Source organism: Nerophis ophidion, linkage group LG04, assembly GCF_033978795.1.
Source record: "Nerophis ophidion isolate RoL-2023_Sa linkage group LG04, RoL_Noph_v1.0, whole genome shotgun sequence".
NCBI lineage: Eukaryota > Metazoa > Chordata > Actinopteri > Syngnathiformes > Syngnathidae > Nerophis > Nerophis ophidion.
Genome location: NC_084614.1, coordinates 26,357,846 through 26,370,550, shown reverse-complemented (window position 1 = coordinate 26,370,550; position 12,705 = coordinate 26,357,846). Strand labels below are relative to the sequence as shown.

At 39.3% G+C, this 12,705-nt stretch overlaps 1 protein-coding gene across 1 annotated transcript; it reads left to right on the top strand.

The window, feature by feature from the left end:
- Window positions 1-793: 793 nt before the first annotated feature.
- On the top strand, window positions 794-12,592 carry rnf121 (ring finger protein 121). Its single transcript, XM_061897686.1, has 9 exons — window positions 794-959; window positions 4,940-4,977; window positions 5,104-5,245; window positions 7,521-7,675; window positions 7,765-7,872; window positions 9,515-9,635; window positions 9,721-9,854; window positions 11,275-11,376; window positions 12,207-12,592. The coding sequence occupies exons 1-9, from the start codon at window positions 882-884 to the stop codon at window positions 12,325-12,327; spliced, it is 999 nt and encodes a 332-aa protein (XP_061753670.1). The 5' UTR covers window positions 794-881; the 3' UTR covers window positions 12,328-12,592.
- Window positions 12,593-12,705: the final 113 nt, after the last annotated feature.

Genomic DNA, 12,705 nt, shown 5'->3' with positions numbered 1-12,705 from the left:
GTCTTTTTGATAGGAAAACAAACATATGGGAAATGTATTATTTAATACTGTAAATCAGTGGTTCTTAACCTGGGTTCGATCGAACCCTATGGGTTCGGTGAGTCGGCCTCAGGGGTTCGGCAGAGGTCAAAACACACCCAACTCATCGTCTCAATAAAAACTTCTCCCTATCGGCCTATTACAGATACGGAAACAGCAGAAGTCACACTGATTTGCAGGTGTGTAATTTATTCTGAGTTCACACAGTTTAGTGTGAGTTTAGTGTCGGTTTTCTTCTTTGAAGAAGGTGATGTTCATCCACGGTTCATTTTGTGCACCAGTAAAAAAACATGGTGCACAAAAAAACATTCACCATTAATTGCTTATTAACATGCAAATTAGTAACATATTGGCTCTTAACTAGTCATTATTAAGTACTTATTAATGCCTTATTCGGCATGGCCTCATTATAACCCTAACCCTGGCCCTAACCCTCTAACCCTAACCAAATAACTTCAAATTAAGTCTTTGTTACTCAGAATATGTTCTCCATACTAAAGTGTTACCAAAAACATACAACTTTGTCTTGAATTAAAAAAAAAAAAAAAATACATTTTATTTTTCACTAACAGGGGTTCGGTGAATGTGCATATGAAACTAACGGGGTTCTGTACCTCCAACAAGGTTAAGAACCACTGCTGTAAATGATTCCCCCAGTAAACACTTGGTACTCTGTAATTGAAATGCTACTTGTGATGAAATGAAAAAGCAGAGGTTTTAAAATCCCCAACTTTATTTTGGAAGTCCTCGCAGGAAGCAGCATACCGGAAGTGACTGTATGACATGCTGCCACACAGACCATTCGGCTAATGGCTCCGGAAAGATAAAGCAGCACTCCGAAGATGGCTGGAGTGTTTGAGTTAGAGGTAGATGGTGTAGATCACGACCATGGACTGAACCACCATGACGAACCCATCCAGGTGAGCGGAACGTTTACACACGTAAACCTAACTATTAAAGCAGGTGGCGTTCATTCCGGCCCTGAGCGGCTTCAGCTTTCACTTAAACGCCGTGTTAGCTTGTACTCTCAGGTTTAGCCCAACGTCAGCACATATTTTCTCATAAGCTCCCTTCTTATAAACCAAGACGTGACTGTTCCTACCAGTGTATTATCTCCCTCACCTGACTGCTTTGGGGTTTCTCTTGTCAAATAATTTAACGCCCGAGAAGCGTCAATACTGAAACGTACCATTGCCAGGCTTGCTAACTAGCTAACATATTTTCACAGCCAGTTGTCATTTGAGTAAAGTAAGACTGTGTCAATGAAAGGCTAACCGTTGCTGTTGGTTCGTCATTCATGCTCTCATCGTGTGGAAGTGAACAGATAACGTTGGAAATGTCCGGACTGCCTAATTTGTAATCTTTGGGTCGTCGAGGTGGGGGTCAAAGGTCACTCGTTCTGCCTATACAGGTGCAGCCATCAATCTCCAAAGGGGAGATTCAATCCAGAATTATCAGGACAAATGCCATTTTGTCAATCGTGTTAAGCAGGACAACAACAGCAGGCGCCAGTCACACCCTCAGTTAGGGCTGGGCGATATGGCCTTTTTTAAATATCGCAATATTTTTAGGCCATATCGCAGTACACGATATATATCGCGATATTTTGCCTCAGCCTTGAATAATCACACCAGTATGATGATTCTATGTGTCTACATTAAAACACTCTTGTTCATACTGCATTAAAAGCCTACTGAAACAAGATTTTCTTACTTAAACGGGGATAGCTTGTCCGTTCTATGTGTCATACTTGATCATTTCGCGATATTGCCATTATTTTGCTGCAAGGATTTAATAGAACATCCACGATAAAGTTTGCAACTTTCGGTGCTAAGAGAAATGCCCTGCCTCTACCGGAAGTTGCAGACGATTACGTCACATGTTTGATTCCTCCTCACATATTCACATTGTTTTTAATGGAAGCCTCCAACAAAAAGTGCTATTCGGACCGAGAAAACGACAATTTCCCCATTAATTTGAGCGAGGATGAAAGATTCATGTTTGAGGATATTGATAGCGGCGGACTAGGAAAAAAAAAAACACGATTACATTGGGACGGATTCCGATGTTTTTAGACACATTTACTAGGTTAATTCTGGGAAATCCCTTATCTTTCTATTGTGTTGCTAGTGTTTTATTGAGTTTAATATTACCTGATAGTCGGAAGTGTGTCTCCACGGGTGTCTTGACGCGCAGTGTCTCAGGAGAGTCGACGGCATCTATGGACGGCACAAGCTCAGCTTTTCTCCGGTAAGAACTGACTTTTTAACCACAAATTTCTCACCGAAACCTGCTGGTTGACATGTGGTCGGGATCCATGTTCTCTTGACCGCGCTCTGATCCATAGGAAAGTTTCACCTCCAGGAATTTTAAACAAGGAATCACCGTGTGTTTGTGTGGCTAAAGGCTAAAGCTTCCCAACTCCATCTTTCTACTGTGACTTCTCCAATATTAATTGAACAAATTGCAAAAGATTCAGCAACACAGATGTCCAAAAAACTGTATAATTATGCCGTTAAAGCAGACAACATTTAGCTGTGTGTTTGCTCAGCGCTCATACTTCCAAAAAACCCGTGACGTCTTGCGTACATGTCATCATTACACGACATTTCGAAGACGAAACTCCCGGGAAAACTTAAAATTGTAATTTAGTAAACTAAAAAGGCCGTATTGGCATGTGTTGCAATGTTAATATTTCATCATTGATATGTATAAACTATCAGACTGCATGGTGGGTAGTAGTGGGTTTCAGTTGGCCTTGAATATATGCTCATTTTAAACTTTCATGCAGAGAAGGAAATCACAACTAAAAAAAAAATATTTTTTTGTCATACGGTGTTGATCTGGAAATGTTTGCCTTGGCATTTTGATGGTGTGAGCGTGTGGCACCAAATGGATATGTTGACAAGCAGAGTAATCACTCTTCATTCTATAGCAGGTGACTTTTCAAATGATGCTACATATTAGCAGTAATGCTACTTTTTATAGCAACGCTTTTGCCCACACGGTTGTCCGTTCAACATATTCCTAATTGAAGCCAAACCACCGCCAGACGATGGACCCCTGCTGTATTTCTTGGGAATTAATTTTTCCTTCATTTGTTACCATATTCACACGTTCTTTCTCTCGTATTACTACTCGCATGGCTCCTTGCGAGTGGTAATACAATCACAGCATTAGCATCACAGCTAACGTTACCCATGCTGCTACCTCTCTGCTTGAGGAGGGCGTATACTAGAGATGCGCGGTTTGTGGTCTCATCCGCAGAGCGGGTCGGCGGGTGACATGACGAAAAAATTGATTTTGAATAGATTCGGGCGGGTGGCGGTTGAACCATTCGGAAATATTTAATATACATAGTTCAGGGATCGGCAACCTTTACCACTCAAAGAGCCATTATGACCCGTGTCACAAAGTAAAGAAGACAATAGGAGCCGCAAACTTTCTCATGAATATCTGCTGGCGGTCACCCAGATAACAAGAATAAGGGCATGCTGTGAAGCCATTGCCTTTGACGCCTTCTACAACATGTACAAACTGCTTGCCAGTCCAGCAACATGTTATATGAGGCTTCCGCAGACATACGTACACAAATGCAAGGCATACTGGGTGACACAGAGTACACTGATGGTTGAAATATAAACAACTTTAACACTCTTACCAATATGCACCACACTGTGAAGCCACACCAAACAAGAATGACAAACACATTTCGGGAGAACATCCTTACAGTAACACAACATAAACGCAACCCAACAAATACCCGGAATCCTTTGCATCCATGACTCTCCTGACTATATTATACACCCCGCAAGCACCAAACCTCGCTCCCCCGTGCGTCTGTAAGGTGGGCGTTGTTTGGGGTGCGGGGGTGTAAAATATAGTCAGGAACAGTCATGGATGCAAAGGATTCTGGGTATTTGTTGTGTTGCGTTTATGTTGTGTTACTGTGAGGATGTTCTCCCGAAATGTGTTTGTCATTCTTGTTTGGTGTGGCTTCACAGTGTGGTGCATATTAGTAAGAGTGTTAAAGTTGTTTATATCACAACCATCTGTGTACTCTGTGTCACCCAGTATGTATGCCTTTCAATTTTGTGCGTGTATTTGCGGAGGCCACATGCAACATGTTGCTGGACTGGCAAGCAGTTTGCACATGTTGTAGAAGGCGTCAAAGGTAAGGGCTTCATAGCCTGCCCTCATTCTCGTTATCTGGATGAGCAACAGCAACTGTTCGCGAGAATGGTTGCGGCTCCCATTGTCTTCTTTACTCTGTGATACGGGCCAAAATAGCTCTTTGAGTGGTAAAGTTTGCCGACCCCTGATATATGACAACGGGTGGGTGGCGGGCGGTCGCGGTTTTGATAAAATGTTGGTTCGGGTGGATGGCGACTTTAGTGATGTGGTTGCGGATTATATAATTTCCCATCCGCGCATCTCTAGTGGATGATATAATTGCCCATCCGCGCATCTCTACCGTATACGTATGTGACGTATGACGTGACAGTATGTGACGTATGTAAGAAAGTGTGCTTGATGTCTGTGAGAAGGACAGACGAGAAAGAGCGAGGGGAGCCTGTGGTGTAATGCCAGCAGCTAAAAGCAACTGCGTGAGAACGTATACTCGAATATCACGATATAGTCATTTTCTATATCGCACAGAGACAAGCCCGCGATATATCGAGTATATCGATATATCGCCCAGCCCTACCCTCAGTTGTGTTTTTAGTAAATGTGACTGTATGCCGTCATGTAATAATGCATTGTGGCTAGGTGTGCTGTGTGAGTACGAACTAGAAAAATGCTCTTATGACTCCTTAGTACCTCATATTAGGTTTTCGCAAATTACAACATCTAGAAAAGAATCAACAGTAATCGTGATTTTGTTTCCCCTTGTGCTTAGTTTGACGTGTCCAAGCTCTCCCCAGAAGAGAAGTGGAGGTTTGTTTACACTATTTCACCTCAATCCATACTGATTAACTGTTAGTTGCCCTGTCGTATCATAGTTTCCATTACTTAAACACAAACGTTTGTCAGTGCATAGGTAAACATGTATCTGTTTCACAGGGTGGAGCATGCCAAGATGCACGCCAAACATAAAAACCATGAGGCCATGCATGCGGAGATGGTGCTGATCCTCATCGTCACCCTGGTCATCGCCCAGCTCGTCCTCGTGCAGTGGAAGCAGAGACACCCTAAGTCTTACAATGTAAGAAACGATCCACTACGACACAATGTATCAATTAGGAATAGACATAATTTGTCAATTGTTTTAATCAGATTTGTTGCTGCTACCTTAACCCTTGCTCATCAACACATTATAATGGGACTGTGATTGTAGCTTGTCGGTACAGTAAATGGGAGTATGCATCGAATCTCAGCTTCTTAACACACCCCTTACCAACCTGTAAGTATTCAGACCCATCTAAATACTTTTGTTTAAAAAATAGCATTTAGTAACTTGTATTGGTCCTATTGGATACTTTCGGAGAGTCTGACATGAAAGCGTGTACCACTTCATCTTGTGTTGAAGCCTAAAAAATTACATGCACCAATTATGCAAATTTGGCAATGGTGTCATCTACCCCTGCCACAAATAAATGGCAGTCCTGTGGGTAACACTATATTTGGAATTTTGTTGAATTGAATCAATGTGATGTATGTATTTACAAAGTTTTGCACGGGTAGTAAGCCATATTAAATAAAGTAGTATAAACTGTTTTAGTACATTGTAGCAGCTAACGGCAAAAAAAATTCAGGCCAAGCCTGTTTTTTGCGTCAACAGGCTGTTGGAAAAACACACAGAGTAAATTTGCATTCCTGCAATTAAATTTTTGTTTGTTAACATTGAAATAAAATGTTGTCATTGTACACTACCACACTCGAACACCACTAGTTGCGGAGTATTGGTCAACTTGCCTTCTTACTTTTTAGAAAATAATGGAAATAGTGTAAAAAGGAAGCAACTGCTAATATTAATGCAACACAGAACAATATAAGACTGTCTGTAATAGGGTTGTGCAATATAGATAATCCATCCATCCATTTTCTACCGCTTATTCCCTTTCGGGGTCACGGGGGGTGCTGGCGCCTATCTCAGCTACCATGTGATATACATTTTGCCAACAGTACATCTTTTAATGTTATGATAATGCATGTTGATGACACATTTAGCTGTGTCTGCAAATTTTACAGCAACAGGCGAACAAAGGCCTCCTCAACGCAATGTAGCGTCCTTACTAGCGACTAATGTCCCTCCAGAGATCGTTACAAATAAGGACAGTATGATACCAGGTAGTGTACTGTTTTTTTTTATTGTTGGCAAATATACAAAATAAAAGAATATAGTAGTTTTTGCTTTTATTTAAAAATGTTTGCACTATTAAATTTTATTATACCTTTTTGTATGTAAATAAGGAAATCATTAGAATAATTGTCATAAAAAATGTAATTATTCAATGATTTTGAACATTTTAAGTTGTAGTATTGGTATGGCCAATACTGCCCCAGTATCTACATGGTATTGGCTCAACACCCACATCTGTAGTTTTGCCCAAATTTAATGTAAGGTAGCCAAACGATAAAGAATAAGTGCTTATTACATGTTAAAATAAGTATATAGATCAGTGTTACACCAGAAATTACACTGCTCTAAAAGTAAATTATTAAGTATATTACAAGTTTTGAGAAAAAATTATGTAAATTATACAATGTTATTTCATAATCTCATAAACTGTTTTGAAATGGTTCTATCATTAATTTATTGTGATAGTGTGTTTCGTTATCACAAAAGACTGCGATTTTTATGGCAATACAGGTGACATGGTCTGTGTTAAGTCAGCCCTGCTGACTTAACCTGACTGGTAAAGTCGGCACATCAAGGAGGAGCCCTTAGGTTAAGTCACCCACACCCCACCCCCGCCAGAAAACAGTCTTAAAAAAAATTGTGGTTTCACTCAACAAAACAACAACAATGCAAATATATCACCCATTTAAAAAAAAATGTGTTCATGAATACATCTCCTTTGTGACCGACGTGAGCATGTTTGTTGTGCACGTGTGATTGAAGCCAGTCAATTTCAAGTTAAGTGCTAGCAATCAATGGTATCAATCAATAGTAGTACACTGATCTCTTGCACAAAAAATCAGGGGTACCTGGAGCCCAGGGAAGCCTCTGCATTAGGGCGGCTTTGATGATCAGGGCTTATGAGTTACGTGACACGCGCTTTATGTAACTCATCTTCTTTTTGCCCACTCTCTTAAAGGGCAACGCATCGGCACTTGATAACAGAAATTTGTAAAAAAAAAAAAAAACTAAAAAAAAAAGTTCCTATGATTGATTAACAGCTTTTTAAATGCTCTTTTCTTAAAATAATATACTTGCACTGCTTCTATTAGTTAATAATCTTGTCTTTTAATGTTAAAATTATGTTAGAGGTAATGTCTCCACGCTAGTCTGTCAACATGTGCACTCTGTCTTGTAGCTGGTGACCCTGTTCCAGATGTGGGTAGTTCCTCTCTACTTTACAACCAAACTTCACTGGTGGAGGTTCCTGACCACGTGGTTTATCTTCTCTGTCATCACAGCATACATTTCTTACCGTGCCACTCGCAAGCCTCTGGCCTGCACGACGCCAAGGTAATATTACTACATATTATCACATATGACGTTAGGTTACGTCGTAGTGCGAGTTCAACTCCTAAAGGTGTTCTTGTTGCCTGCTGCAGATTGGTGTATAAGTGGTTCCTCCTCCTCTACAAGATCAGCTATGCCACTGGAATAGTTGGCTACACCGTTGTCATGTTTACTCTTTTTGGTATCAATCTTATATTCAGGTACATCATTTGAGTTTTACTTCTATTTACCACTTTCAGCTTCTAGCCACAACCATTTGGCGCCTAAACTTTCAATAGTGAGTGACATTTTAAAAAATAGGCGCAGACCGAGATTGTGTACTTTACTTCCAGCAGATGGTGCTGTTTTCCACCTTTATCCGTGCTTCCCTCCATCCATCCATTTCCTACCGCTTGTCCCTAATTCCCATAAATACAATACTGTACAGTAAAGTATACCTATGCAACTCAATTTTAGACTTTATTTTTCAACATTTCATTAACGAATGATATTAATTTAGACAAAACATACACTTATTGACCACATTGTAGTTACTATTGCGTAATTGGATGTGATCCAATTCAAAAGCTGCACAAAAGACCCAACTGTATAGTGCAAATCAACATCACCACAAAATACAACCATAGTTTTTTTAATACTGTTCTACATCAGTTTAGGAGTTGATGTAGTACAGTTCTATAAGACTGAGATCTTGACTGAAAGCACTTGTATCTCAAATCAATGTCGCCCACTGAAATTGTTTGAAATCAATTTAAATGTTTTTTGGTCCCACCAAAACATCACATTTTTAACATGTAATATCCCTTTTGAAAAGTAAATAATTTTTTTAGATGAAATAAATTGAATGAAAAACATTTCAATATGGTGCAGCCTCGGTTTACGAACCCCTCAATTTTTAGATTTACAAACTTTTAGATCGAGGCAAATAGCCCTCTGTGTGTGAACCATGTTTCTGTGTACGAATGTTTCATTCATTCAGGCCTTTGTTTTTGTGTCACGCCTGCAAGCAAAAAGCAGGACGGAACATTTTTGGGAAGCGGGGCTCTTTCTTTGTTTATAATCATTGTTCAAATCAAATATGGCCGAGCCTGAATGTCAGAAGGCGGTTGGGGGCACGGTCTAATGGTTCATATGTCTCTGATGTGCACATCAGTCAATCAGTCTGAGGGGTAACAGTTGGCACTTTTTTCTGTGAACTCTTACCTAGCACCATCTCTGTGTGTTGTTAAAGTATCCACAGCCTGTAGAAATGTGCGTAGAACAGCTATGAAGTTGCCATGAGGCAGCGCACATTTCTACGTCAATTTCAGTTTTTGTACATCTCAACTTAGGCCGTGAAAAAGGGCGCACAGCAGTTTTGTTGTGCGTACACTTGCTATATGAGATCCAAGGTCTTTTGGGGGGGATTTCCTTTGCTACACCAACTAATGGCAGGGATGCTTGTAACTCACATTTTGCTTGCAAATGAAGAAATAACAATTAGCTGAGATAAAGCTCTTATTTTAAAACACGATTATGTTCAGGTGTATTCTTAAATTGATATCTCTCAGATAGTATCAATAGAAACTGAGCATTATTAGCTTTGTAAATGCAAGTAGAAATACATATTTTTAAAGAGTAATTTAAAATTAATAACAACATATATAAATCTCTCTTAGGTAGGTCCCATTAGATTGAATGTGTGAAGTGTCTGAATGTTGTGTGAATTGTTCTGGCTTAACTTTAAAATTTTAACTTTATTTTCACAACAAGACGGCAATTTTATAGCCGCTTAATAAAGTATTGGGTTTGGTTAAATTGTTTAATCTAAAATACTAATCAGGGTGTGGCCTCTCCGAGCAGGATAAAGCCAGAAGATGCCATGGACTTTGGTGTGTCCCTCCTATTTTACGGACTCTACTACGGTGTCCTAGGCAGGGACTTTGCAGAGATGTGTGCTGACTTCATGGCATCAACAGTTGGGGTAAGCAGCAGATTGGCTTTGCCTCTTATGGATGTGACAGCTGGTAACCAAAAAGTAACGTGTACTGTCTTCTTTCTTTTTGTAGTATTACAGTGCGTCTGGTATGCCAACCAAGCACCTGTCTGATAATGTCTGTGCCGTATGCGGTCAGGCCATCCTTGTTGATGTCAGTGAGGAGGGCATCATTGAGAACACGTACAGGTTATCTTGCAACCATGTGTATCCTTTTATTTTCGGTGAATGCTACTGCCAATTTTGAGCAGCGGAAAGGAAGTAAAAATCAGCTTTGTCATGGCTGAAAACTGGAAACACGATAAGCACATTAGTTCATTTGAAACCAGCTCACTTACTCTATGTTTTGTTTTTTGTACCACAAATGACAAAAAGCAATACTATATATGATAAATGCTGTTTCTGCCTTTCAGAACTGTGTTCCTGCATAAAATTAGTTGTGGTCGTTTGCAGTAACAATTACTGGAAAACATGTTGGGAATCATACTTGAATAATGAGGTCACAGAAAGAAAGAAAAATGTCAATGGTTTCTAAGTTGATACTGATATATAGATTAGGGGTGTGCACACTTTTTCCACCTTGGGCTGCACATTGGAAAATCAAAGGATGCGGTGACCATTTTTACATTTTTCTTTTTCAAAGCCAACATACTATAGATTTTAAGGGGAAAAACAGCCATCATGTCTGCTTTGTTTTTATTAGGGGTGTACGATAAATATCGAACAAATAATTTTTGAGCTGGTATGAAGATCTCTGATGTCTAACGGATAAATCCAATAACTTAAAAAAATTGCTCCCAAAAAGATGCACCAATGAGGTGAAATTACCCATGCTGTGCTGCAGGTGGGTTAGAGTGAGCAAATCAAGTACTCCTTTTCTCCTGCTCGTCTGTTGTAAACGTTCCATGAGGTCGATATAAATAAAACCTTGCGTTGATCATGTAGGACTTCTGTTTCATCATAAGAATTTGTGTGCTATTTGCACCAAATGATATGCAAACAATATAAACATCACACTTCAACATATAAAACCTCATCAGCAACCTGAAACGCCAACGTAGCTACGACAGGGTTTTGAAATCCTACAAAATCCCCTAAAGTCAGCCGCAAAAAAAGGTGTGCAAAAATGAGTTAAATCTACATTTTAAAAATAATACATCTAAATAAGTAGGTCGGTTATCAGTATCGGTTTTGAGAAGCATGAAATTGTCTGTATCGGTACCTGCTTGAGAACAATATGTATCCCTATTTTTTTTTTTGTACTAATATACTCATATTGGCTTTTTTATTCTACTTTTTATGTGTTTGTTACTTTTCAAAATTAGCTGCAGGTTGAAAATTACTCCAGGGCCGTACGATGGACACCCCTGGTAAAGATGCACTGTGTAATACAACAGCTACAGCAGTGCAGTTCCAGACTACTTCAAACTAAAACTGCAATTACGAAGATATTGTTGATTGAATGTCAAACAAAACAGTGCATTGCAGGCTCGTACAACTATATTTTACTGTACTTTTGGATAGTTGTCCATGATTAGGTTTTCTGATTGTGCTTTACTTTCTTTTGGCTTTTCACTCTGATTCCCATTCCCTGTATAGGTTTGGTACGCCTTAATGTCACATCCAGGTTTCATGAATTTTGTATAAGAGGTTGGTGCATCGTGGGAAAGAAGCAGATGTGTCCGTACTGCAAAGAGAAGGTGGATCTGAAGAGGATGTTCAGTAACCCGTATCCTTTTGTCAGGTATACTTTAATTTATCGTCTCCAAAGGTACAGTAGGTGGACAGCTTGTTTTTCTAAGATACTCAATAACCACCTAATAAAATAGTCATCCAGACCCATTCCTGTCTGTTTACTAAAGCTAATTAAGTGTGCGCCTTTTTTAGAGGAACCTTTGCTTGTAAATTTTTTGTACGTTTTTCATTTGAAATACACAGTTTCTTTTTTCTTTGTGACAATTAGTACACAATATATATGCCAGTTATTCTTGTGTTACAAATCAAGTACTGTAGTTTAATAAGTACATCAGCCCTACTGCAAATATACATCAATTGTTTGCCAAATGTTTCGTGACTCCATCGCTCCAAGTCACTGGTGTGTGTGGGTGTGGGGACAGGACGAAAAGCTGTACCTTGCTTGGATCATGGTTGTTCTGGTTTCTCTAGTACCTAAATTTAGAACAACCTGTCTTTTTCCCAATGGGTAAAATTGTGTAATCTATACAGTATGGGTCAATTCAGTAATAAAAGCCAACAAATTGGAAACGGTATTTTAGTTAGTCAAGTAGATTACACAGCTAATGAATAATTGAGGCAGGGTATCTATTAGAGCAGAAGCCACAGTTTAATGATATACTGATAAGTCATAATATATTTCTAACAAGACTGGAGTGTTGCCACCCTGTTTTACTCAACACTATATGGCTGTATAATTAGGTACATGCATGCAACTCCTTTATAATGGCAACTGCAGGCGTGCCTCATATTGTGGCCTGTGAAGTGTATAATATTCAGGTCGATCGTTGCCATTTCTCTTCTCCTTAACTTACCATATTGTAGCTGGGAGCGGCCACATGTCATGTATGGACAACTTTTAGACTGGCTACGCTACTTGGTGGCCTGGCAGCCTGTTATTATCGGTTTTGTGCAAGGCATCAACTACGTGCTCGGTCTGGAGTGAGCCACCTGAGTGAGGAAAACAGACATATGCACCCCATGCAGAAGAAAATGCTCCAATTTCAAATGAGCAGGAGCCTTAACAATGAACTCAAACATCAATTAAAAGAAGTGTCTGTACTTTTTGTATATATTTATAGGCACACATTACCAGTACTAATGTTTGAATTGATTAGTAATCTGAATTTTATGTCAATTTCTTAGCATTTTCTTCATACTTTAATTGGTTTGTGCATCGAATGGCTCAGTAAAGATGTTCATAATCCCTACTGTATGTGGCTGCATTCTTATATATTGTATTACTCCTGCACTTCATCAGATTTCATATTGGATAGCATTTGATTATACATAACTGTATTTAACGTTGCTACTGTGCTTGAAT